This window comes from Fistularia commersonii, chromosome 10 (assembly GCF_037954325.1).
Source record: "Fistularia commersonii isolate RoL2024-O1a breed Wild chromosome 10, RoL_Fcom_v1.0, whole genome shotgun sequence".
Classification (NCBI taxonomy): Eukaryota; Metazoa; Chordata; class Actinopteri; order Syngnathiformes; family Fistulariidae; genus Fistularia; species Fistularia commersonii.
The window spans coordinates 10584479-10609903 of NC_141293.1; the positions used below are offsets into that span (position 1 = coordinate 10584479).

A 25425-nucleotide genomic window follows, 5' to 3' on the forward strand; every position below is an offset into this window, starting at 1 on the left:
TTTGCTAAAATTAAGTGGGGGTTTATGAAAATTGACCAAGATGCCAATTGTGAGCAATGGCAATCCGTCCCGTTGGATCGTGCCAAGAGGGAAGGCCAGGATCGCCGATGCCAAGCCGCCTAAACTGTCGCCTCTTCCACATCATCTACATGTGTATTTGAATGTGACTGAATGCATAGACAAAACACAGTGGATGCAAAGGAGGTCCCTCAATCAAAGAGCCTGTGTTCTCGTCTGGATGAGAATTAGAAGCGCATTGCTTCTGTGCTGTTTCCCAGAGCCTCTCATGCCTCTGCAGGCCACGTTGGCTGCCAAGAGAAGTTCCAGGTGGTCTCCCAGCTCCCTTTGATCCTCTCCAACCAGGGTCCATTGGAAAGATCAGTCAGTGTAATCGCTTGTGTTTCTGGGTGTTTAGGGGAAACAGTAGTGCTTCATTTCCCTTACAAGGCATGACCTCAGCAATGGCAGCCATAGCCTTGGGGTGACAGACCTCTGTCCAAACAGGGCTCTCTGTTGTCCCTATCTAATTGAAAGGGCAGCAGATAAACGCTAGAGACAAGCGTCCTCGGTGAGACACAGGAAAACAAGCAGATAGAAGGGAAAGGAGTGACGGTGCCCACCTCCGGGGAACACTATTTCGATTCAGACGGAGGAACTTGTTGGCAGGAGGGCCGAGGCACGAAGCCCACCTGAAACTTGCCATGCAACACTTATTTTTAGCTTACGCTTCAAGTTTACATCACGACCAAACCGCAGTCCAGTTACAGACACTCAAGGGCTACAGAGGTCCAAACCGCGCTCACGCGCTGGCAAAGGTCAGGCTGGTGCTGGGGACCAGATGCAAAGAGATTGTGCAAAGAGGGCTCTGAACATCATGGCAGCTCATCTATAAACTTTGAGGGGGAGGAGTATGTTTGTGTTGGACAGACAAGAGACAAACATGCTGCCAGTTGCTTTGAGCAAGTGCTCGGGGAGTAACTAAATGGGTTTGGTACATCAAGATTACGGGTGGGGAAGCATTCTTGCACTTTACTTAAGATAAGTATTGGATTTCTGAGAAAGTCATTAAGCGCGTTATGTTTCTTATCACAGTGTAGTTATTTCATTGTTCCATTAACCAACACGGGATAACCCAAAATCCCGCCCCGTTTTTTCACATATTTCAGGCCGCGATATAGTCTGACGCAGAAAGAATGATTCATCTTCTGTGCCTCGTCTCCCGTGTGTGTGTGCGTGGTTGTCAGTGATGCCCCGTTGCCATGGAACTTGTGAAACAAGCCTGCCATTAAGTCAGTCATGTGCTGTGGTTTACTGTTATAGAGGCCTGTGACGCTGTTCCATTAAAATCCCTTCAAATCATGCTTATTTAGACCTTTTAGGCCTATTTCCCCGTAATGGTTTCCATATGTATCTTATCAGGCAAAAACTAACTAAAAAGTCAAAAAAAACACGGGCCGAGGAACCAAACAACTTCTTGTAAAAGCTCATATTTCCATTAAACCACATTTACTTATTAAGTTCACCTGGAGGACTGGCAGTGAGATTTCCAAAGCTAAATGTTTCCTTTTCAAAAAACATTAGACGGGGTTGACTGCTGTATTTTGAAAGAAAAAAAAATGCACTTAAAAGTTGTTTTCTGTAAACGATTATCCGCCAATTTCCACTTTACCACCTAGTCCATATGAAAAATTTTGAAAAAGAAATATTCAAAATTTTCTCGCCTCAAAGCCCCCTGGAACGTCAGTCATCAATTCGGAGTGCAAGACCACAGCGTTGAGCAAACGTGCAGAAATAAATAAATTAAGCCTTATTACAACTTATCTTGATCCATATAGGTGGTTTAAATGCTTTAGATTAGCACACATAAACAGCATTCATTAAGAAAGCCTCCAAAAGTTCTTTGGCAAAAGATTATGTTCTGATTCCTGTGGTGTGAAAATTGTTGGAATGGCAAGCTGTGAAGATTTAATTCGGACAAAAATAAACACAGAAGATATTAGACGTAGGTGACGTTGTTGCTTTACTATACTATAGCAATAGTGCTAACCACTGCGCCGCCTTAGCTACGAACAATGTTCCCCCTCAAATGCACAATTGCGCACTGCTCGCACACTCTCAGCGCACAAGAAAACCGATCCAGCGCAGTGAGCGCAATGCAAATGAATTACATATGTAACATTTTTTTCTGTATCATTTTACTCCGTAACTCTGTCAGTGAAAGGTATCCAGCCAATCATACGATACGATGCAATTACGCTACGCAGCCAATCACGGCATTGACAGTACTTGCGCACGTGCTCTGCCCGTACAAGCTATATAACAATAATAAAAGTGTGGCGGGGTTAAGTGACGCTAATGCTAACATGCTAACCCCTATCATGGCGAAACGAGCGGTCGGCGAATGTGATACATCCACTCACCGGACCAAAGTAAAAAAAGAAATGCGGTTCTTGAAAGGTCTGCTTTGCAAAACATGCAGCGAAGCCAAAGTATTAAGCGAGTTTTCCGATGGAAAAATATGGACTAAATGGAAGCTATGATCCCAGGTGTGATACTGGTGTGTGGCCACAGCGTGCACATCTAATGTTGCTCACAGTGGTCCTCAGTGTTCTCGGGGAGGTTGTCTGTATGCCCAGACATGAAAAATTAGAGCAAACATCAGCAACGAGTAAATGTCATCATAGAACCCAAACCAAACGCCCCATTACTTTATCAATGTCGCTATGTTAAAAGCTTTTCGGTCACAATCTACAATTTCTGTCTCGGGTTATTCTCAGACAAACATCTTCCAAGATACATTTAATCCGTATCACTTACTTTCGTGAACTACGGCAGGTCGTTTCAAAATATTTTCGTGAATCCTAGTAGTTTATTATATACAAGACATCAGGGCAGACAAGTCGTATAAGAAATACTCTGGAGAAGATTCCTGTTTTTTTTAATTCACATTTTCAGAAATATTTACTGTAAGAAGCATTTGAGTTATATCTTTTGTGCACATTTATATTACATCTGGTAAATCTTAGACATTTCCATAGGTAGCGGGGTTATTCACATGGAATTAATACTGAGAATCACGCAATACTGCCTTTCCTGCACTCAGGGTGACCAGGCTACTGGAGCTTATCCCATCTGTTGCCGGGGGAGAAGCAGGGCTCACCCTGGACCAGCAGCCAGTCGTTCACAGGGCCACATATAGAGACAACACGATAAACAACCATTTATCCTCTCTTTCACACGTCTGGACAGTTTAGGGTCTCCAATGAACCCTCTGCTTTTGGACTGTGGGAGGAAACCGGAGAACACGAAGGAACCCCACACAGACACAGGAAGAACATAGAGGCTCCACACATAAAGACCCCCTTTTGGAATCAAACCAGAGATCTCCTTCTTGTGAGGTGGAAGTGCAAAAAACCACCAAGTCGCCTGACAGTACTTTTGAAAAGTAAATACAGCAGGGTTTTTAGGCTATAGAATAATGCAAGAGCTGTATCCGACTACAGTCAGGTGGGAAAAACTCACTAACATGTCACATTTTCTTGTTAAGTGTTCTTGTATCAGTGACATGAATTGGAGAGAGCACTTAAATTACAGCAAAGTGTCTGTCTTTTTCACTCAGGTTTAGAATTGCGCTCTCAAATGTAAAGTGTAACTGTATTTGATATGGATAGGAAGAGCTATTCATAACAGAATGTCCAACTGAAATTTACTCCACACAAGAAAATGAAAAAAAACATCACCAGCACTGACAGAGTACAACAAGGGCACAAGCTAAACATGTTCAGCAATCACAAAGTTTGTAACTTTATAACGTCCGAACTTGGTTTTGGACCCTGCAGTGTTCCTGCAGTATCACATGCTTGATGCACTGTGACACTTGGATATACAGCAAAATGCCATGAAATTGATCATGACAAAATTTTGACAGCGAGCCTCTCAGGTCAACGGGTCGGCCACCAGAAATGTATTGCAAACATCGCGAGGGCCAAAGTAGACGCAGGAGCAACCTTCACGCCTTCCTCAATCTGTCTCTTTATTTTGTTTAAGCCCTGCTGTCCCATCCCGCCCCCCCCCCCCCCCCCCACACACACACACACCCGTCACTGTGCTGGTGTTCCAATTTTGACTTAAAACAGAGGCTTGACAAGTGAGCCAGCCCCTGAAATATTATCCACAAATGTACGCATGCACACTTATGGGGATTTGACACAGGCGGCGGCATTTGTCACACTAACCCCGTTTTGCGCTGTCTCATTGTGTATCGATTTTAGACTAATGGAAAACCTGAAATCTTCGTCATCTGGTATCGCTCAGGACACAGGGGATGTGGGGACACGATCGCGTTCAAAGGGAATGTTTATAATTCCTAATATAGTAGATACATAGGAAAATAGTAGCAGACTTACAGTTGAATTGTACTGAGAATGTGTACTTTCAGGCGGCCAGGGTTTTACGATCCAATGTAAAGTTGTTATTGCTTTAAGCTCACTAGATTTGTAGTTTTCCATAAAATATTGTTGTTGGTTTATTTGGGGGGGGGGGGGCTCTATTTATTGTCTCACATTTGGTTCTCCTATCGTAACCCTCATGGAATGTCAGCAAGACCAAGTTAAAGGGAATCATTAACAAGCAACTTGTTGTACATCAGTAAGACTGGATTGCAGACCACAAGGTGGGTATCCTAATTTAATCCTTGAGGGAGAACAGGCAAGAACCCATGGTGGAAGTCCCAGAAAAACAAATGTACTCACCGCTTAGCGGGGAACTCTGATGAGACGGCGAGTCGGCTCGGGGTTGACGCGAAGGCGGAACACACCTGATCCAGATGGGATGGAAGGGAAGCTCCCAGCTGCTCCCATTCAGGCCTGATGAACCTGAATTGCCTGGCAATAAACAGGAAGTCTCACACTGATGAGTGTGAAAAGGGTATTAGTGGCTTTTTTTTTAAAGTGACTATTAAACAGTATCATGTGTTGAGGTGAACTGCTGCAACATTTAAAAGGTACTTAAACATATATGTGTAAGCGGGTGGCACGGTGATTAGCGCTTCAGTCCCCAGGTTGGATTTCGATGGGGGGGGGGTCTTTCTGTGCATAGTTTGCATGTTCTCCCCGTGTCTGCAAGGTTTCCTCCCGGTTCCCTCCTGCAGTCCAAAAGCACGCATTAATCGGAGACCCTAAATTGCCCAGATGACTAAATGACAGGGTGAATGGTTATACTGTCTCTATATGAAGCACTGCATGCTTGTATGTCTTTATTCGTGGCCCTGTAATTGACAATTCTGAGTGCGGGATAAGCAATATAATGACTGAATAAATGTGAACAAACTGGGATATTCTGGATTCTGATTCTTTTTTTTTTTAACCCTTATTGCTTTTTAGTATATTCTGTAGACAGTATACCTGAGCTCAAAATGTAATGTAAATGAATATCAAGGGCAAAATGAATATTATTTTGTTTGTATATATGTATAGATCCTACAGCCACAATCAGACGAAAATGATGATGACGTTTTTTTAAGTTTTGTTTGTTTGTTTTTTAACTTATGTACCCGTGCAAGTTTTAGCAACAAAACCTCAGTGTTGGGAGGGATATTTATTGAGGAATTGTCACTCTTCAGAAAATCTACTTCCTGCTTTTCTGTGCGTCGTTTATTTGAAACGTGAGAGGTGTACACATTTGGAGATAAAATTATTTTGCCGTATATGTTTTACCACATTAACCGAATCCGTTTGTTTTTTTTTTCATCTATTCATGAAAAATAGGTGACCGGGTTTTTAAGTTTCTTCCGATCTCCGACATCCCTCCAAGCCCCCCCTCTCCGTGCACAGTAGTTAGAAATAAACAAGCGCTGCCGTCTTGTGATCAACAGCCCGGAGACGGAAGAGTCGAGGGCGAAACGCTCACATCATCCGTCAAGTGTTCTGACATCTGCACCTTGATGGGAAGCCAAAGAACACCGACTTCCTCTGGGTCCAACAGTTTTCCTGAAGCATCTATAAAATATGGTGTATAGCAAAATAGTGTTTATCACAAAAGCGTTCCTCAATAAATCTTTTATTTATTATACTCAGTAAAAACTTGAACCCAGTTGTACTCTGTTTTTTTCACTGGGAAAAAAAAGCACACTTTGAAAGTTGTGAGCTCGGCATGATGAAACTTGCAAATTTTTCTACTTTGATTTCAGTTCATATAAATTGAATGAATTGCAGTCTACCGAAAATAAGAATTATCTATTTATCAAAACTTGCACACTTATCTATCTGATGATAATAGATAAAATGGAGCCCAGTAAAAATATGTAATTCTTGACAGTTATTAGTATAAATACTTCATTCATGAATATCATGTTTAACTCATTTCAAGAATATTGAGATCATGAAAATCATTTTTGCTTTAGTACTAAATTTAATTCATGGGTTTAGAATAAAAAATGTTTCTTTTTCCCCATCGGAAACATCACTTAGCTGATTTTCAAAAAGTACAGCTATTTATAACCGGTATTTACATAGACACTAGATTATTTTTAGAGGCCGGTGATTTATTTTCTGGACGCTTTTTAAAAGTATTTTCGGGTCTGTATGAGAAAAAACAAAGGCTTTCACTAAACTTGCTTGAGTGATTACAGAGGAAATAGTGTTCCTGTTCTCTTTACTGTTGCAGCTTTTCACTCCATTGCACATTTTCAGGGTTTTAAATCATCATTATATGCCTCATTAATCCGATGTTTTCCACTGTAAAGGAAATCAGTCCGGAGTTATGGTTATGGAAAAACACAAACTGAATCGGCACGCTTTTAACAACTAAATGCCTTTATTAATTTGCCGTTGGCAACCAGGGGCCTCATGAGAAGACGTCACATTATCAGTTCTCTACATCTTATGATTAGTTCTCCTTAACCGCAACCAGATAATTTAAAATTTTCATTGAACTATTTTATTAATTCATTCCTTTTCTATATTGCGTCTCCTGCAGTCAGAGTTGCAGGCGGCTCCATTGAAAGGCCCCTTTTTCATAATTAAAACCGGGACCTTTTTGCTGCGACGCCCTAACCAGTGTGCCTTGATATTTTATTTTAATTTATTAAATCAAATATTTTCAACATAGTGTGGAGCAAAAGTTGCAGGACAGCAAGGCAAGAGGCATCCTGATCCCCCAGCACATAACACACTTTTCAACAGAAGGCCACTGGCAGGGTGGCCGACGCTAAAACAACCACTTTGATAATTCTTTGGCACTGGTATACGGTAAAAACAAACCAATTGTCCTTACATGAGGACACGTGTTTGTACAGAAATGGTATTTCCCTCACAGCTAATCTGATTTTGTTTAGGCCCTCCTGATCCAAAAACAGCTAGGAGACATTAAAAATCCATGACAAACAAACACTGACAACCAGCAGCAGCCTGTTGCCAAAACATGTTTAGCAAGACTTTTATGTGACTTTGTCAAGCTAATAAATGTATTTTGAATTATTCTGAGAGATAAACCATTGGGTTTTCTTGTTTTTCCCAGAAAACTGAGTTCAAAAATCTTTACCACAATAATTTCTGATCGGTTAAGTGTTGGGAAATTCCTGCGTGAGAGTAATTGTTGGTCGCTTATAGCCTTTTGAATATCCTTAAACAGTAGACAAATGACCTGCATTGCACTCGTTGCGTGTAATATTTTTCAGATAGATCTTTTAATAACAAACAAATTCATACATTTGTTTTAAAACTCCATCCTACAGTCAGTGGAATGTTTAGAGCGGGACAAAAAGACAAAGAAGCGAGTCCGTGTATTTTATGTTTCGGCCCATTCCAATCAAAAATTTAAGGGAATCATAAAATGGTTGTTTTTCCTGGGAGCAGCTCCGGAGGAGGCTGCAGCCTCCAGGTCTGTGTATTTGCTCCTGAGAGGTGGAGATACAAGGGCTGTCAGAGGAGCGAAAAAATAAATGCTTTGCAAAGCACATTTTTGATCTGTTTTTCTTGTGCTCAGATTTTACGTTTAACATTAAAAAATATCAACCCCCTAATCAGAAATTTCTTGCAGTGGATTGCTAATGCAGTCACTTCCAATTTCATTTGTATGAAATTGAACAGGGAACATTCCTGCCTCTCCCCGCTGTATAAACGGAATACTGCACGGCACCTCTCCAGACCAGAGTCTCTTCGAATTTGCGTATCTTGGAGTGGAGCCACGCTCCTGTAACGTAACATGGGAAACTAGTATCATCACAACTGGACAGACCTTAACACATTATAAGTGCAAATGAAGGCCTGAATCCATCCAACTGTCACCATTGCAAAACGCCTTGAAATTTCATTCTGAAACAGCAACAATAAGTGTGTTTGGGTGTGTGCATTTTCGTAAATTAAGGTAGCTATAGCTACCATCCAGGACAGTGAGGTGTGACCTCAAGAAATGTGGTTGGAGGGTCACTATTAACAACGATGTATTTGAACCTGATGTGAGGACATTACATTTTTGAATCCGATACACCACAAACATGTTTCTACTGACAGAAACATTTATGCGCCTGCGCCTTTATGAGTCAGGAAAAACAAGTAACAGCAATCGTTAAAATCTGTAAGAACAATATTGAATCATTTTGCAAATTACTTTGAAGAAGAATCACCAGAAGAGCTAATCTGTTTTTCTCATTTAAAACTCTTTTTAGTTGATGATGTTTGTAGTTAAATGTGAATTTTAAACAAAAGTTTGCAACTGTAACAAGCGATGATACTTAACACTGCATAGAGTGAAGGAAAAATTATTCCATTGTCCCCCAAAGAGGCCAAAGTTTGGGAAGAACTTCATCATGTTTAAAGGCTGTAACTATTTTTTTTGATATTCATAAATATATATTTATTCATAGACAGTGGCTCATCCTCATAACACTTTATAAGCTCGGGTCTTGTAAACTTAAAGGCTAATTCTTTTTGGATGTCACTGACTACTTTTTTTCTGATTATTTGATGACATAAGGAATAATCAGTCGTCTGTGTTTTTTAACAACATCATATACTCGTTATTAAAATATTTTGTCGTCATTTGAAGAGATGTGTACATTTAAAAAAAGAAAAATAAAAAAGTAAAAAAATGAAACATAGTTTTTTGGTGATTTTGTGATGCTTAATCAGTATTTCTAATGGTATTTGATGGTATCTTATCAGCAAGGAAGTTTCGTACATATTCAACAAGCATGCCTTTTCAATCCTAGCAGACACACTCCGCTTTGAACCCTGTGGTGTTTGCACTTAACAAGTACTGAAAACAGTTAAGGAACAGAGACCTCAGATGAGCTGTCTTTTAATATGACAATAATACACACTGTGTTGCGCCCTCTTCTGGTATATTTTCTGAAAGTACAGAAATTTGTCTCCGGATGAAAGCAGTTTTTCTGCAACACTTAGAAACTGAGGGTCCTGTAATAGTATATTTCCATGCCTGGACTACAGAGGGTTTTCATTTCAGTGCTTCTTTTTCTGAATATTAATGAAAGTATATGACTTAAACAAGAAGGGTTCTCTAGCCATGTCCCCCTTCAAAGAGATAGATATATGAATCATCTATCTTTGGGATAATGCTATGTGTCTATTTTCTACAGATATTTTGTCCACCTTCAACAAAAAAAACAATAAAACTCTTGTTCTTCTTTTCCTTTCGACCGCTCCCTTCCACGGTGAATCGTCTGGCTCCATCTAACCATCCACTTCTCTCACACCACCTAACTTCATGTTGTCTTTCACCATATCTATTAATCTCCTCTGTGGTCTTCCTCTAGGCCTCCTGCTCTGCAGTTCCAACCTAACAATATATTCACTATCCCTTCCCTGTACTCGTCCAAACCATCTCAGCCTGACTTTATCTCCAAAACATCTAGCATGCGCCGTCTCTCTGATGGACTCATGCCTGATCCTATCCATCCTCTTAACTCCCAAAGGGAACATCAACATTCATCAAGAACAGTCTTAATATGACTAAATCAATCTTTGATGATAAAAAACACCATAAACTTGAAAGAATAATGGAGTTATTTTCAGCGAGTTTAAATTCATGAGAGACTGCTGTTGTGAAAGTAGCATCTTATAAAACACATTATAAAATACGTCAAACTGTTATTGAAATTTTAAGGTCATTTTTCTCCTAAATCGATTTTTGGTAATACTGATAGTGAAAACACATTTAGCTGAATTTGACTAATATGTTACAGATATTTCAAATAAAAAAAAATATAGAAAAGCCTTTATTACATTTCTATGAATATCTGCAACTGTATCTTCACAGTAGAACGGTTACAACTTATGAAAAAAAGACCGAGTAAAATATTTTTTAATGGGGAAAAGGAGTTTAACAACTTGATTGTGTTTGGGAAACGGAAGAAAAATTTGTCTCTCACGAAAGGAACTGCGGCTCTCTGATTGGCTATTGTCGATGTCACTCAGTGATGACATTCTTCCGGTTTCTCGTCTCCGACACGTGTGTACATGGCACAGTCCGAGCCGAGGCGGACAACAGCAAGTAAAATCTAGTGTCCGGGTATTTCTCGTCTACTTTGACGTTTTTCTTCCGTCGGGGGCTTTGCCGACAAAAACAGTCAAGATGGTGAAGCCTCGTTTTAAGGGGAAAAGCTCGATAAATCCCTCGACATCCAGCAGCAACCCCGGTGAGCTAACTCTATTAGCCACAGTTTGTTTATAGCGATTGCTAGCCTTTTGAATAGCCTTTAAATCACATCGAAACAACAACTCACAGTGACTGCAAACTTAGAATGTTCTTGAGGGAATTACACTTAAGTTGGACCGACACGTCAATTTATAATCAGTTGCTTAACTATACGGTTTCCTACAGATCGAGTCAATGGCTCGGGTGGGAACAACATGAGAGACCGAGCCACAATAAAGCGTCTGAATATGTACAGACAGAAGCAGAGATGGTAAGTTACAATTTGGGATTTGCAGTATATTTCGATCGAGTTTCAGAAAGCAACTACAGTGTAAGATGTCATCACCCAAATTAATCTGTATTTGAAATGACGGCAAGAAAACTAAAGATGTTTATCATCACAACAATAACTTGTCACATGGAAGAACAACTTAACTCTAAAGGCATTAATGTAAACGGTTGGTTTTTCCATCTTGTGAACTGAGGAGGTGGGGATGAGTTGAGACAAGTTTTTTATAAGATGAGACATTTGCACAAAAGTGCATCACTTTCTAGAGATTTCGGCAAATTGTGACACAGTTGCATCATTTGCCATTTGTGTCATAACTGCTATGTCATTGATTTGATTTCTTTATAAATATCATGTCACAGTTATAGCAGGTGAATATATGCAGTCAGTCCAACAATAAGAATCACGCTAAATGTCACGAAGCACGGCAGCAAGACCTGGTACCATACCAACCTGGTATGGTTGGATACAGAGTTGAGACAGGGAAGTTGGATTATCACAATAAATAAGATGGAAAAGAAGTAACTCTTTTGATTTATGTGTTTTCCAATCATTATTGTGTATTTGTGTCAGCATTAGGTTCTCTGGTACTGATGTACCACAGTACTGTCTTTACTTAATTCATTTTATTCTGACGTTAGTGTGTCAGTTGTTTTATTTCCATCTGTCTTTTTACAACATTTACTCGAAGCACCATCGACTTTCTGATACCAGTCATGTTTTCACAGTAACAATCGAGGAAAAGTCATCAGACCGTTACAGTACCAGTCCACAGTTTCTCCGGGAACCGTTGCCAGAGTTGAACCCAACATCAAATGGTTTAGTAAGTACACCTGCTGATTGTGTGGACAACATATAAGAAGTTGAAAAAATGGCATTCAAAAGCACCTTTTATTTTATCAGGATCTATGTATTGACTTGGGAATGTTTCAGCTAATTCAGTCCAGTCCCTTATTATTTTGTGGGCCACTCCTTATCATTTTTGCTTCATTTGTTGCCATTTATCCTAAGCTACTTTCTCGATTGTTTTTAAGTTGTCTGGCTGATTTTTAAAGTTGACTAATATTTCTGATATTGCAGAGCTCCCCATCCACATATTTTATTTCTCCATTGTCTGGTTTAAAAAAGACCTTTTGAAAAGCAGAGTCATATGTTGTTTATACATAAAGCCCAAGAAGAGAAATAAATGATACTAGGGGGAAAAAAGACATCAAGTCAGTTGTCAAAGTATCAAGCAGACAATTAGAAACATGAGGGGTAATCATGCTTGGACTTAAAATAACAAGTGAAGAAGTTAAAACAATAAATTGCAAAAATGAAAAAATAAATTGGTGTCAGCTTAAAAGTGTTTTGCTGGAGTGCCCTCAACTAAGGGAGCCAGGCCTCTTATGATGGGTGGGAAGGCCTGGCAAGATTAGATCGAGGTGATTGAAAACATGGATTGTACCACCTGTTTTTTTTCAAATGGGGGCCCAGTTTCCATCAGGGATCCCTACAGAAGGTCACGCAGCAGTATGATTGCCCTGAAGATAAATAGGACAAAGATGAATAGGACAGATGTGATCCCGCCTTGACCATCTCAACTCAATGTTTCATGCTCCAGCAAATACTCGGGTGATCAAGCAATCATCCCTGCAGAAGTTCCAGGAAGAGATGAGCGCCATACAGAAGGATCCCTATCGCGTAGTGATGAGACAGAGCAAACTGCCCATGTCTCTGCTGCACGACAGAGTCAAAGCCCATGTGAGTGGAGAGAGTTTTCACGATTCATTTCTGTGTGTGTGCATGCGCGCGTGTATGTGTATAGAGCACTTTGTCTTGCTGTCCTGGCAAAAAGCGGATGTCTTCCCGGTTAAGATCAGCGAGTGTAAATGAAAATCATGCCTCTGTTTTCCCTTGTCAGTAGCTCAGGTTTGGGGCTTTACAAGGTGTGACGAACTGAATCTCCTCTCTGACACAAACTGGCTCTGCGTCCTTGGACGAGAGTCTCTAAACAGCAAATCAAAGTAACATCTATGTCTTTCCGTTTCAACTCTGCTTTGGTCCTTCATCCTGGAGCATAAAACTGTTTGAAATCTTTTTCGGGAGCATCTTGATGTTGAATTACACGTTTTCCTGTCGAGCATCCACCGCAGACATTTTTAAGTCAATTTGGGGTTCATTGCAGTTGTTATGATGCAGTGATTACTATGAACTTTTTGACCCCTTTTTTCTTACAACCACCGTGGCTTGTTCTTTTTTAACCATTATTTTCAGTTTCTCATACATGTAGTTACCGAAGTAAGAGGCAAAGTAGTTTGAATCTATGGCTACCGTAAATGAGGATGAATTAAACTGTTTCTATCTGATTGCGATAAGACTATTTTCAACGATTCTCGTGGAAGACTTAAACTTGCAGCCAAAAGAAAAGGAGAAACAATTGTTTTTGATAAAAGCTGCAAACTTAATATTGTGTTGCAACAGTGTTGCAGGATTATTTTTATATTTCAGTCAGTGTTGGCATGCGCTTGGCTGTTTCCCTGCGCCTCATTTTTAGGTGTTCTGTTTTGCTGTGTGTGCTTGTTCCATAATCATGCCTGAAGACCCAAAGGAGACGATCACGTACTCGGCTGTGGCTTTGTTTTTTCCCTAATGTCCACAGCAACTTAACATCACGTATCATACCGTGCCAAAGTGGTTGAATCTTGGCCTGCAATATACAGTATATCGTCACATCATCAACTTCTCAATGTGTAACAGTCCCAGTGCAGGACACAGAGAGGCAGACTAACCAAAGCTCATCTGCTACAGCTTTGTTGTAACACGGTGATGCAGATCTGCTTTTCCCCCGCACTCCAGAATTGCCTTAATTGAGATAACACGGCAGCATTTTCCGAATTAAAGACAGATCCTTTAATTATTTTCCTCCGCTGTGACTCAAAACCCTGAACACCAGCACACATTTATTTCTAATTAAAGTCCTCATCATTGAGAACTGTCAGCTGAGGGTGTCTCTCGCTGTCGGGTCCAACCTGAGGAAAGAAAATCTGTTTTTAATTTCCTCAGAGCCCCCGAATGCTTGTTTTATTTGCTTCTGCATTATTGATTTAACACGTCCCCCTATCAAACTCATCCATGTGTCCAGATCATACTGGGTTCACTGAGCCTGCGGAACAATCTAGGTCTTAGGATGTTTTCATCCCGGGCTCAGGCTAAAATACTTAATCCTTGGATTGTTGTTGTTTTTACTGACTCATTTTGATTGTAGATTTTCATCACGTTGCTGTGCTCGCAGCTTGTTTTGTTTTGACTTTATTGTCTTTGCCCCTTTTCGTCTTAATATGTTTTCTTTTTCTTGGCACACATGTTTCGTATTTTTCTAAGCTTGTTACATTATAAAGATCTCCACTGCAGTATATTCCCCAGGTCTAAATAAAGGTTGGAATTTTGGTGTTTGATACGAAAGGAGAACTGGCATTTTCCACGGCTAATCTACCAGAAAATTCTGACCAGTTACTTATTTTAATCTGATTTAAGGCTGCAGGGTTCGACAGTTTGATAAGTTCCTGGTGTTCCTTGGTCGGAGTCAAGCATTTATCCATTAATCAAATAACCAAAGCAGCTACACTAGTTTCTCCTCAACCTGAAAATGAGCTGCCTGTTATGGTTATTAAATTTGGAGTCATAAATAAAACTTGACTGGTCCAAGCTGCTTCCTGGCGGGAGGGGTCTGGGGGTCAATGCGCCCAACCAGTATTACATAGATGAATGTTGGTATTCTTAATTGTTAATCTATACAGCCAAAAGCCACAGCTTTTGTCTGCCAAAATGTCCTACATTTTTTATCTACTTTATATTTTTTGGTCATCTCCATTATGATTTATTTCAGAAAAAGCCGTAATCATGCTGATAGCATTTTTTCAGTCTGAGTTTGAGTCTGAGCTTAACTAAATCACCCTCGCACCCTGTGTTTTAACCAATGTGGACCCTCTATCCAGAAAAGTGTTTTTGCATAGTGTGTTGTGTATTCTGTCCTCTACCCCTATCATGCTGTAGGAACTTTTTGCCGTTCCAAGAACCTTCTAAGGACAGCATAGGATTCTGCAAAAAGTAAAAGGTTCCCCCGTAGGAGGGTAGTTCCTTGTTCCACATTCAAACTGGACAGTTCTTAAAAACATTCTGTCTGAAAGCACCGTGCTGCTTAATAGCACTGTACCCAGTTGACATTTTTTGCCTTTTCTTCTTGTCACCAAAATTTGTCGCAAATAAAAACATCCTATTTGCTGTTGTTAAGCACGAATTGTTTTATGCTCCGCAGAACTCCAAGGTGCACATTCTGGACACCGAAGGCTTTGAAACCACTTTTGGCCCCAAGGCTCAGAGGAAGAGACCCAGCCTGCTGGTGGGAGGCGTGAAGGACCTGGTGGAACAAGCCGAGGCTTCGGCCATGAGCTACGACGCAGAAAAGGACAGAGACCTCGTGACTGAAGACACGGGGGTCCGGTAAGACCCTCCGAAAACACCTGAATGAATTTTATGGCACACCCCTCAGGTGAACAGCATCATTTGTCAAATGTAGTGCTCAACGTGTTCATATGTTCATTCGCATTTTGCTACAGCAATGAAGTCCGTGAGGAAATCTTCAAGAAAGGCCAGTCCAAAAGGATCTGGGGTGAACTTTACAAGGTCTGCACAATGTTCATCTGCGATACGCGAATCTAGCACAGTGTTTACCACTTTAAGATCAACATCTATGATTTTCTGCAGGTGATCGACTCGTCCGACGTCATTATCCAAGTGCTAGATGCCCGAGACCCCATGGGGACGCGGTCCCACAGCATCGAGACATATCTGAAGAAGGAGAAGCCCTGGAAACATTTGATCTTTGTGCTGAACAAGTGCGACTTGATCCCCACCTGGGTCACGGTAGGACGCTCTTCTCAGCTCCCACGTTCACAGGACATTGGATCGCTGCTGCTCTGCTCTTACTTTTTCCGTGTATCTGAGGCAGAAACGGTGGGTAGCCCTGTTGTCCCACGAATATCCCACCCTGGCCTTCCATGCCAGCCTCACCAACTCCTTCGGCAAGGGGTCCCTCATTCAGCTGCTCCGGCAGTTTGGGAAGGTAGGTTCACTCAAAACACCGTCCACAAAGCATCCACCAAATTAGGAAACGCACACACAGGGACGATAAGCTAAATCCACTTGTAAAATAATATTCAAAAATTACCAAAATTAAACCATTTTAAATGAATATTTTGTAAGAATCTGAATTATAATGTTGCTTTCGGCAGCATCATAGGTTTTTTTATAATCCCTCTGGGCTGCTTTCTTTCCCAGCCAAACCTGTGCTAACTAAAGTACTGTGTCATAACATGATGAATAAAAGGGTCAGGCTGTGAACATTTGAAAATTTCTATGTTGTTGTTTCAGTCAACCTCAGTCAACCTCGTTTTCAGTCAACCTCGAGCAAGGCATCGCCAGCCTGTCCTCTTTGACCGTTTGCGGTCAAAGAGGACAGGCTGGCGATGCCTTGCTCGAAGCTATGCAGCAGCAGAACATCCTCCCCAAAAAACAACCAAAGTCCGTGCGCTGCAGCTCCTCCCTGGCAGTGCCTGGCATTTGAGGCCACCAGTTGTTTTGCATCTGTGTTACATAATGTGGGAATTACCATCACATTTAATTTGTGAGGATCAATTTATACTGAGGAAATGTAATTGTTCATCTGAAGTCCTATTTAAGAAAGTTTTCTTATTCTTCTGTGTAAAAACTTTGGTGGCAGTAAGGCTATTTATTTCAAAGATAATTCTGCAGATGAAATGCAACGTGGGTTTCTTTTTGCTTTTACAGCTTCTTTGACTCACCAATCAAATCATTTCATGTAGGACAATTTGTAAGACTGTCAGCTTTTCAATTCAGGGTATTTTAAAAGTATGGTTTTTTTTTTCTACCCTCCATAACCGCTTGGGATTTATTGCTATTGTCTTCCTACCCATGGTTTTATGTCTGCCTATTATATAACTGCTTTAGGGGAAAAAAATACCTGGTATTTTTTTTTCTTTTGGATAATCATTGCATGAGTCAAACCCTTTAACTTTTAAGGGCAGGCCATTAAAGAGGTGAAAGTGCGTTTTCCACCTTTTTTTTGTTTTTTTCAACAACAACAACAACCGCACCACTTCTCTCTCCCGCCGTTCTTCAGCTTCACACAGACAAGAAGCAGATCAGCGTGGGTTTCATCGGGTATCCGAATGTGGGCAAGAGCTCCGTCATCAACACGCTGCGGTCCAAGAAGGTGTGCAACGTGGCCCCCGTGGCCGGAGAAACAAAGGTGAGTCACGCCAGTCCTCTTGAATGTGCAAACACTTCCTTCACAGCACTACAAAAGCAAAACAAGAGTCCTGATGCATTTTTTCTGAAGTGCACATTCCTTTATAGATGTTTTAGTTAACCTGAGACACACTGCCATCTGAAAAGGACCCCTTAGAAACTGAGACCGTATGGGACAGTTTAAAAGAAAAAAAATCCTTGGTAGGATATTGGATTAACCGTCTGTCAATCACAGAGCTCAGAGCCTGTCAGTAGAAGAGGGAAAACGAGAACCTCCAGTGTCGGTCTTCAGACTTAGGCAGTGAAAGAGCACGTTCCACACTGACTGTGCACCTAACACCAACCCCGACTGGCACATAACAGTCTTAAGAACTCCAAACCTGGCAGGTCGGATCCTCACATGACCTCACAAATCCAGCTGCCATCTAAATTTTAGTGTTTTGCGCTGCTTCTTCCAACTTTCCCCCTGGAAATGAGTCATGTTGACTCTCTCTGCTCCAACATTAACTAACCTGCTCTCTATTCGCCGCTGGAGGGCTTCTCACTGACCTCGATAGCCTCCAGCGAGATGAACATAACTTTGTATAAAGCTAAACTTTTTTTTTTTGTCCCCCAAATCAATATCCATCTATAAAGTTGTGCAAAATAGAATTCAAAAAAAAAAAAGGATTCGTCATTGACCTTCATGTGTCCAGGTTTGGCAGTACATCACGTTGATGCGGCGCATCTTCCTCATAGACTGTCCCGGTGTCGTCTATCCTTCGGAAGACAGCGAATCCGATATCGTTCTCAAAGGAGTGGTATGTTTTTTTTTTTCTCTTCCTCATTCTTGTTTAAGCGTATGTCTTTTTTTTTTTTAAAGCAAAATTAGTGAAGCAAAGGTATGATTGAGAGGAGCACAAAGATAAACCATGAAATGTGTGGGGTATTCAAGAGAGAGAAGAGGATCGCACTTCGTATTGGTTGGACCCAAAGAGCCTCCTCGTCTCAGATTGTGATCCTCCAGTTTTTCCCACGGATCAAAGTTTGAACCTCTCAGCTCCAGTCTCACGCATTCACTTACACGCTTTTGCCACTTCCCCAAGGTTCAAGTGGAGAAGATTCGGAACCCGGAGGATCACATCGGGGCAGTGCTAGAGCGAGTCAAGCCAGAATACATCCAGAAGACCTACCGCATCCCCGCCTGGAGCTCGCCCGAGGACTTCCTGGAGAAGCTGGCCTTTCGCACCGGGAAGCTCCTGAAGGTCCTGACGTTCGATTTGTTAGCAAGTTTTACACCTGATAGCTGGAGGCCCTCGGCTTTTATTTCTTTTTACTCGTGCGTCTTAAAAACCCAACAGTTTTCTTACGAGCAGAGAAAACCCTGATGAATGAAAACTCATTAATTCAGTTTTCCTGCTGAACATTGAAGCCCAAACACAGGGGCAGTAGCAGGCTGCAAAGCCTGTTTTATATGAGTAATGCATTCACACCAGCCACTGACATTTCATATGCAGTCAATTACCTTTTTTGATACTTACCCAATTTTGACAGGCCTAGATTCGAACATGCCGCTCTCGAGATCTAGTTAATATAAATCGCACAGGGGAGAATGTTGTGTTCAAATATCTCTGTCAAAGAGAGTTAAAAAGGAGGATTTAACAAGCACAGATGAAGGTCACAAGGGCAAGATTCTTCTTTTTCTTTTAAATCCCAGTTTGGTGCTTCAAGCCAAACAGGAATGAATGCAGAGCGAAGTGCGTGCGCGTGCGCGTGCATGTGCAGCGTAGACAGCTGGATGAAAACTCATTAAAAAGATGCTTGAAAGCAGCGGGGAGCTCAGGTTCAACGTGTTGACAGTTTCATGTTGGCGTTGTGCAGGGGGGAGAGCCAGATCTTCCCACCGTCTCCAAAATGGTGTTGAACGACTGGCAGAGGGGACGGATCCCCTTCTTTGTGAAACCGCCAGGACCCGAGGGAGATGATGAGGTAAAACAATCCACTCTGCCTTTTCGATTGTTTGGATAGGTATGCAATGTTTGCGCCGACCCGTGTCTTCAGCCCGTGTCTTCTGTCTTATTCTAGGACATGAAGGCAGTTGCGGGACCCTCGGAAGTGGTAGAGAGTGTTCCGGAGGGTCATACGGATGAGCCCGAGCTCGTTCCCACCGATCAAGAGGAACAGCAGCAGAGAGAGAAGGAACAGGTCCAAAAGATTTTGACGAATGTCCGGCAGAACTTCGGCAAGATCAACGTGGCCCCAGAGTTCAGCGAAGAAGACTTGGTCCCCGTTGAGATGCCGGACCTGGACATCTCTGACTTCTCTGGCTCCGAGGGAGAGGAGGACGGCGTGGAAGAGGAGGATGGCGAGGACGACGGGGGTGTCGAAGCAGCTGCCAGCGAGACTAAAGTCTCCAACCCCGCTGTTCAGAGCGGCAAGGCGATCAACAGCAAGAGTTCGCGTGAGGTGATCCGTGAGCTGGATGAGAAGATCGCTAAGTACAAGCAGTTCCTGGATCGGGCCAAATCGAAGCGCTTCTCTGCTATCCGGTCTGTCTGATCTCACCCAAACCTCAGTCACATACTTTCATTGTTTTGTGTGTTGGCTATTTTCTTGTATCCAGTCAAATAACACGAGGTTGTCAGGCAGAGGGATGTCATGCATTTTAGGTATTTCGTGGCTCCGAGGACTGGCAGTCATCACTTTCATTGTCTGTACTCTTTCCACGTACCGAAGTCAAATGAGCCCGCTTTGTTTTGTGATTCCAGCAGGAGTAAACTGTTTGCTTTGTCGGCTAGAAACTGAGGCCTGACTCTCGTTTCCGTCTTGACAGGATACCGAAGGCGCTCTCTGAGAAAGTCTTCACAGACATGAAGACTAAACAAGTGGCAGCCGCAAAGCAGAGGAAAGGTAGTCATGACTCTATGTGGTGTTTCATGCTGCGGGAAATGATAGATATAATGTGCCTCCCCAGGACCAAGACAGATAAAATGCTCAAATACGATGATTCATGATCCCAGAGTTCCACTGAAGTAGATGAATATTGACTGATACAGCATTACTCTCAGCAGCACATACTAAATCTGTAAGGTTGGCAACGTTCAGCTGGTCATCACTCAACATTGTTGATCTTTTCTGATGGAAAAAAAAAAGTATTATCAGGTGCCGTCCAGAGGGGCAAGAAGAGGAAAGCTGAGGAAGAGAAGTCTGCTGAGAAGCACAAACTAACATCCAAAGAGGTACGACTTCAAACAGGCCAAGAGTTTTATTAGGTGGATGTTCAGAGTGGGGGATGAAAAGATCTGCTGCTGATTTAAGGATTTTTCCTCCTGTCCATTCTCTCTTGTTCTGCACAGAAAAGAGCGCAGGACCGCGCTAAGAAGTCGAAGAAAGTTGGCAATCGCTATTACGAAACACACAATGTGAAAAACAGAAACAAGAACAAAAAGATAGAGACTCAGCCGTCAGCCAAAAAGAGCAAGCGATCGAATCACTAGGCCGAAGTCAGTAAACAACATCTCAGCCATGAAGCCCCTTTTCGTGAAATGACGTCCCATCGTCCAATTAGATCAGTCACCGGATGGCCTGCTGCAGCCTCGACGGACTCCTGGGGGAACGATCATGACGGTTTTCATCAACCCGTGCTGGGTTTGAATGACAATCATCAGCACCCTTGACGTTCGAGAGACATTGACAGTAATCGTGTAAGACCTCGCCGCCCTCGGTGTTTTAAGAAAATAAAATGTTTATCACCCACACTGATTGTCACATTACGTGTATCAGAGAACCAAAGCGGCAACGCTTTCATGGAATGTCACGGTTTTGTGACAGGATGTCACAAGCAGTTTATACTGCCAGTATGAGGACCCGGGTCACATGACTTCATACTTTTCATGGATCCTGTTCCACTTTGACCTATTACAATGAGTGAGACCTGGAATACATGCTAAATGCAAAAACGGGTAAATGTTTTTCTTTGTTTTTCTCAATTTATTTCTGTTGGTTCAAAATGTTGCAGGGGACATTTCTTCTAAGAAGCTGTCAGGACTCAAAACTTAGAACAGCTGACTTTTTTGTTTTGGGACCTGAGAGAGGTGACAAAGTCCGGTTTGACTTTCGCAACTGCCTTTCAGCATTTTTCACTTGCCAGACGTTGCAGCTTCTCCCTTTTCACCAAATGCCTTCAGCCTCCCCTTATGACATCACTGCTTCATATGCGCAAGTCTCCATATGATATCACACTCAACACGCCCCTCTCATTGTGACATCACAGTGGCTGGCTGGCTGTCTCCTGACCTGGCCCCAACATCATCCGGGAAATGAGCGATGGCTCTGTGCCCCCAAACTGAAGATGATCTTAACAATCCCAATAAACTACTGATGATCATAAACAACCACCTTGAAACTTTCTAAAATGAAGAAAAAAACATGTGAGGACATTTTCCCTCCTTTCCCAGTTGTTGCCTGTTGAAATTATTTCTTGGCTGTTACGATGCCTTCCAGCTGGGCCTGAAAAGACGAGACAACCCTATTAAAACAAGAAAAAATACTTTTATAATGTCTTCTTTAATGTTGCCTTGTCACCTTGAGCTGCTGGTTGACCTTCTTCAGGAACTGAACCTCCTCAGCATGCTTCTTGTCCTCCATTTGACGCCTTTCACTTTCCCTCTTTTCCACTGCCTCACATTTGCTTTTCTGCTCATTCAGTTGCTCTTTCAGTAAGTGTATTTCGTTCTCCAGCTGTGCGATCTGCATTAAGTAGAGACCCACTCCCGTCAGTACCAGATATGGGACTGAGCTTTCACATCAGCCCTGGTCTTGAAGGGAAATACTGCTCCCTGCTGGACCTTTGACTCAAATACACCTTAATTCACACTGACAACTTTAAAGCACATTTTGATTTATTCCTTATTTTTTGGCTCTTCATAGCTCTCAAATATGCCCAGAAAAAGATTCTTGCATGAACTAAAGAGTAATAAATTAGTATCACATCCAGGTAATCTGACAATTTTTTCATTTCACCTCAAGTATTGTTTGTGTCACTGGAAATAACATCTTGCCCTCCTTTCAGTGTCCCTCTTTGTGACCTATTTTTTATTTACACTCTGAACTAATAGCCATTAAATAGCTATGAAGTGACCAGTGACAGGATTGTGACAAATACATGAATACGAATATGATGACACACTTTAGCCCCAGCTGCGAATGTAGCCATAGGGCCCATTTCTTTTTGTTAGATCACATAAAGCATCCCCTGCAAATCAGATCAGCTATTCCATACATACCTTTTTCTCCATGTCAGTCTTGCCCTGTCCGTCCTGCAGTGCTTTCCTAACCCCGAAAGCTACGCTGCTCTCATACAGAGTCTGGTAGGCAGCGATGGTCATCTGGATCTCGTCTCTGACCCGCAGCAGTAACAGACCCCTCTCCACACAGTTGATGGTCACCTGTCTGATCAGCTCATCTAGAAGGATTACAAAGACGGATCAAATGTACTACATGAGGAAAGGATCATTTTTGCAACTTAAGACTTGATGGTCTTTGAAATGCAAAAAAAGAAAACTATCACTCGTGAACAGACAGCAACACATTTGAACTTTTGGTTCTTGTGTTCCTGTTTCAGAGCTTCACCTGAATTTGCTTCACTGTGAACTTTACAAGGTTATTGGTGGAAATCAGTCAACCAATATTGAACACATTTTCATTTTATCCCCTATGGGCAGAATTTTTGTCAAGTTGTTTTTTATTTTAGAGGAATTAATATGCAAAGTATTTTTGAAATCTAGATCATGCAGAGTGAGTACAAAGCACAACTTGTAGTTTGCTGTGTAAATGTGTGTTTTCTGCAGGGCAGTAACATGAAACAATACTTATATTTGACATAATTGATCTAATATCAATATTAAGGGGTGACTTTTGAAAATGTTTAAAATATCCTTTTTTATCATACATCAAACCTCTTTATTTCATTGACACGATGACTCTCTTGTTTTAACTGTTGTGTGATTCTATCAGTAACTTGCTTCAATTGACCTTTTTTCAACAGTCATTCATTATTTTACATTTCAGATATATTTACTGCTTTATTCTTCCCGCCATATTTGGGGGCATCTGGAAGAAAATGTCCCTCCAGAAACTTGAAGTTCTATTTTATATTATCCTATTTTTCTCAATCTTTATTACCCCAAGAATTATCAGGCCACTCTAGAGCACCCCGAGTGGAGGAAAATGTAAACATGAGGTTGAGGCACTGCTTTTCGGTAACCAGGTTTTGGTCTTACCAAAGCACTGTGAGTACATCTCCCTGCGAACCGGGCAGATGCCCGTCTCTATTGCGTGTCTTTCCTTCAGCTTCCTGTCCAGCTGTCCCACTAGATGAACTACATCTGAGCGTGTGCATGGTTCAGTAGACACCTGCTGCAGCCACAGTTGGTTGGCCTCCATCCATTCCCTGACAGAGTAGAGGTGAAGAATGTTTAACTGCAGGGTTAGTGAAAGGGGGCACTGAAAAGAGAGAGGGGATAATACCTTGGTGGGAACATGGAGTTGAGGATTTCCTCATTTTGTTGCTTGGCGGGATCCGATGAGGCTGATTTTTGTTTAGGAGGTGGAGGTACAGGGGAAGATTCAGCAGGTTGGCGAGGACTCACTTTTAAAGAGCGCCCCTAAAATATAGATTTTTAACGTATGTGAGTAAAATGCTAATCATTGTATGCTGGACACACCATAGTTTAGACATCATGCTTGTCAAATTTAGAAATCTATTTCAAATGCTAATCATTGTACGCTGGATACACCACAGTTCAGTCATCGGGCTTTTCAAATTTAGAAATTTGACATTTGTTTTCTATCTTTCCATCTTGGTTTAAAGAAATAGAAATAGTTCACCCAAAATTCAAATAAGTAAAAAAAAACATAAAATTCAAATAAGAAACTTTCCTGTTCTAAGAGAGGGTTTTTTTCCCCCTCAACCAATAGGATGGTCTAGCGGACCGGGTTCAACTCTCTGTTGCTCCAATAGCCTCTCGAAGTGTTGTTGAGCAAGACATTGAACACTTAACCGCAATGCAAAGCAACTACCTGCTGTATGTGTAACTGCATTTGACAAAAGAAAGGATTATCTTTAAAACCACTTGTGGATTTCCACAGGAAGCTACTGTTGGAGCATCCTCTTGAACAACAATTAAATCCCACAATGGTCCTTTCTAATCCAGCCATTAGATATTATCTGAGTCTCCAAAAGGCCTAAATAGATATCATAAAAACATATTTAAAAGGAATCTCAAGTTACTTAGCTAACTTCAAAAATGAAAAAGAAAATTTGACTTGGAACAGATTTAGATGCGTGTCTTTGCTGTAGTTTGTAACAGCTGTTTTTGTGCTTGACTCGCTAAGAAAGAAAGTTAGAGTTGTGTTGCCTTTTAGTTTAGCATTTAGCTAAACTAGCTTAATGCTAAGCTAAAATTATTTTCCTGACGTGATAATAAATTAAAAGCTAAAGTTCTAGTCAACACTGATATGTGTGTTTGTCACATTTAAATGCATTATAGATGTTTTGGGACTCATTTTATTATTGCAATCTTGTTGTTAAATCGTGTTCTCTGTAAGCTCATTCAGTCCTGAGTAAAATATGGAGTCTAATGGTTAAACTTCAAAGACAAATTGCGAAAATTAAGATGGTTAAATAGATGAACTCACCTTCGGGGACTTCCTCTCTGTTATGGTAGTTATTAGAACTGGGGTCTCGTATTTCAGGAGAGACTCGGCAGGGGGAATCATTGTGTTTTACAACCGAAAAACAAATCTGAGAAACAAAACAAAAAGAAAGGAATTATGTTCCGCCTTTAAAATATCGGCGTAACTGTTTACGTTGCTATGACAACGTAGTAACGGCGTCACGTTTCACTTGGTCCGGGTAGTTGAACCGTCAAGATACAATCAGCCAACCAAGTAGGTGCAGTTAAACCGATAGCTTTACTTACTTCCGTCTTTAGTCAATAAAAACATTCACAAAAAAGGCAGTGGTAAGTATTTTATTCTGACAGGTTTTCAAGAGTCAATTCATAAATCCAGAAACTGTACAACGAAAAATAGAAGAATAGTCTATTGGTAAAGTTGAAATAGCAATCTTATTCCAACATACATGATTGATATTTAGATCACCATGCAATGATTATGCTAGATTTTTGAATTAT

At 41.4% G+C, this 25425-nt stretch overlaps 2 protein-coding genes across 2 annotated transcripts; one reads left to right on the forward strand and one right to left on the reverse strand.

The window, feature by feature from the left end:
• Window positions 1–10451: 10451 nt before the first annotated feature.
• Window positions 10452–20988, forward strand: gnl2 (G protein nucleolar 2). The gene is made up of 16 exons (XM_086153694.1): window positions 10452–10654; window positions 10840–10924; window positions 11671–11765; window positions 12546–12685; window positions 15240–15424; window positions 15541–15607; window positions 15689–15847; window positions 15933–16046; window positions 17124–17252; window positions 17947–18051; window positions 18337–18495; window positions 19112–19219; window positions 19316–19779; window positions 20064–20140; window positions 20384–20469; window positions 20587–20988. The coding sequence occupies exons 1-16, from the start codon at window positions 10591–10593 to the stop codon at window positions 20725–20727; spliced, it is 2178 nt and encodes a 725-aa protein (XP_086009820.1). The 5' UTR covers window positions 10452–10590; the 3' UTR covers window positions 20728–20988.
• A 420-nt stretch (window positions 20989–21408) lies between these two features.
• dnali1 (dynein, axonemal, light intermediate chain 1) lies at window positions 21409–25066 on the reverse strand. The gene is made up of 6 exons (XM_086153695.1): window positions 24929–25066; window positions 23759–23895; window positions 23512–23681; window positions 22516–22694; window positions 21815–21979; window positions 21409–21739 (listed from the first exon to the last, which is right to left on the reverse strand). The coding sequence occupies exons 1-6, from the start codon at window positions 25007–25009 to the stop codon at window positions 21704–21706; spliced, it is 768 nt and encodes a 255-aa protein (XP_086009821.1). The 5' UTR covers window positions 25010–25066; the 3' UTR covers window positions 21409–21703.
• Between the last annotated feature and the right edge of the window lie 359 nt (window positions 25067–25425).

Coding starts and splice junctions, on each gene's coding strand:
- dnali1 (XM_086153695.1), bottom strand. CDS start 25,009: ATGATTCCCCCTGCCGAGTCTCTCCTGAAATACGAGACCCCAGTTCTA. Junction 23,896..24,928: donor CAGAGAGGAAGTCCCCGAAG/GTGAGTTCATCT, acceptor TCTATATTTTAG/GGGCGCTCTTTAAAAGTGAG. Junction 23,682..23,758: donor AACTCCATGTTCCCACCAAG/GTATTATCCCCT, acceptor CTACTCTGTCAG/GGAATGGATGGAGGCCAACC.
- gnl2 (XM_086153694.1), top strand. CDS start 10,591: ATGGTGAAGCCTCGTTTTAAGGGGAAAAGCTCGATAAATCCCTCGACA. Junction 17,253..17,946: donor CCGTGGCCGGAGAAACAAAG/GTGAGTCACGCC, acceptor TCATGTGTCCAG/GTTTGGCAGTACATCACGTT. Junction 18,052..18,336: donor ATATCGTTCTCAAAGGAGTG/GTATGTTTTTTT, acceptor CACTTCCCCAAG/GTTCAAGTGGAGAAGATTCG.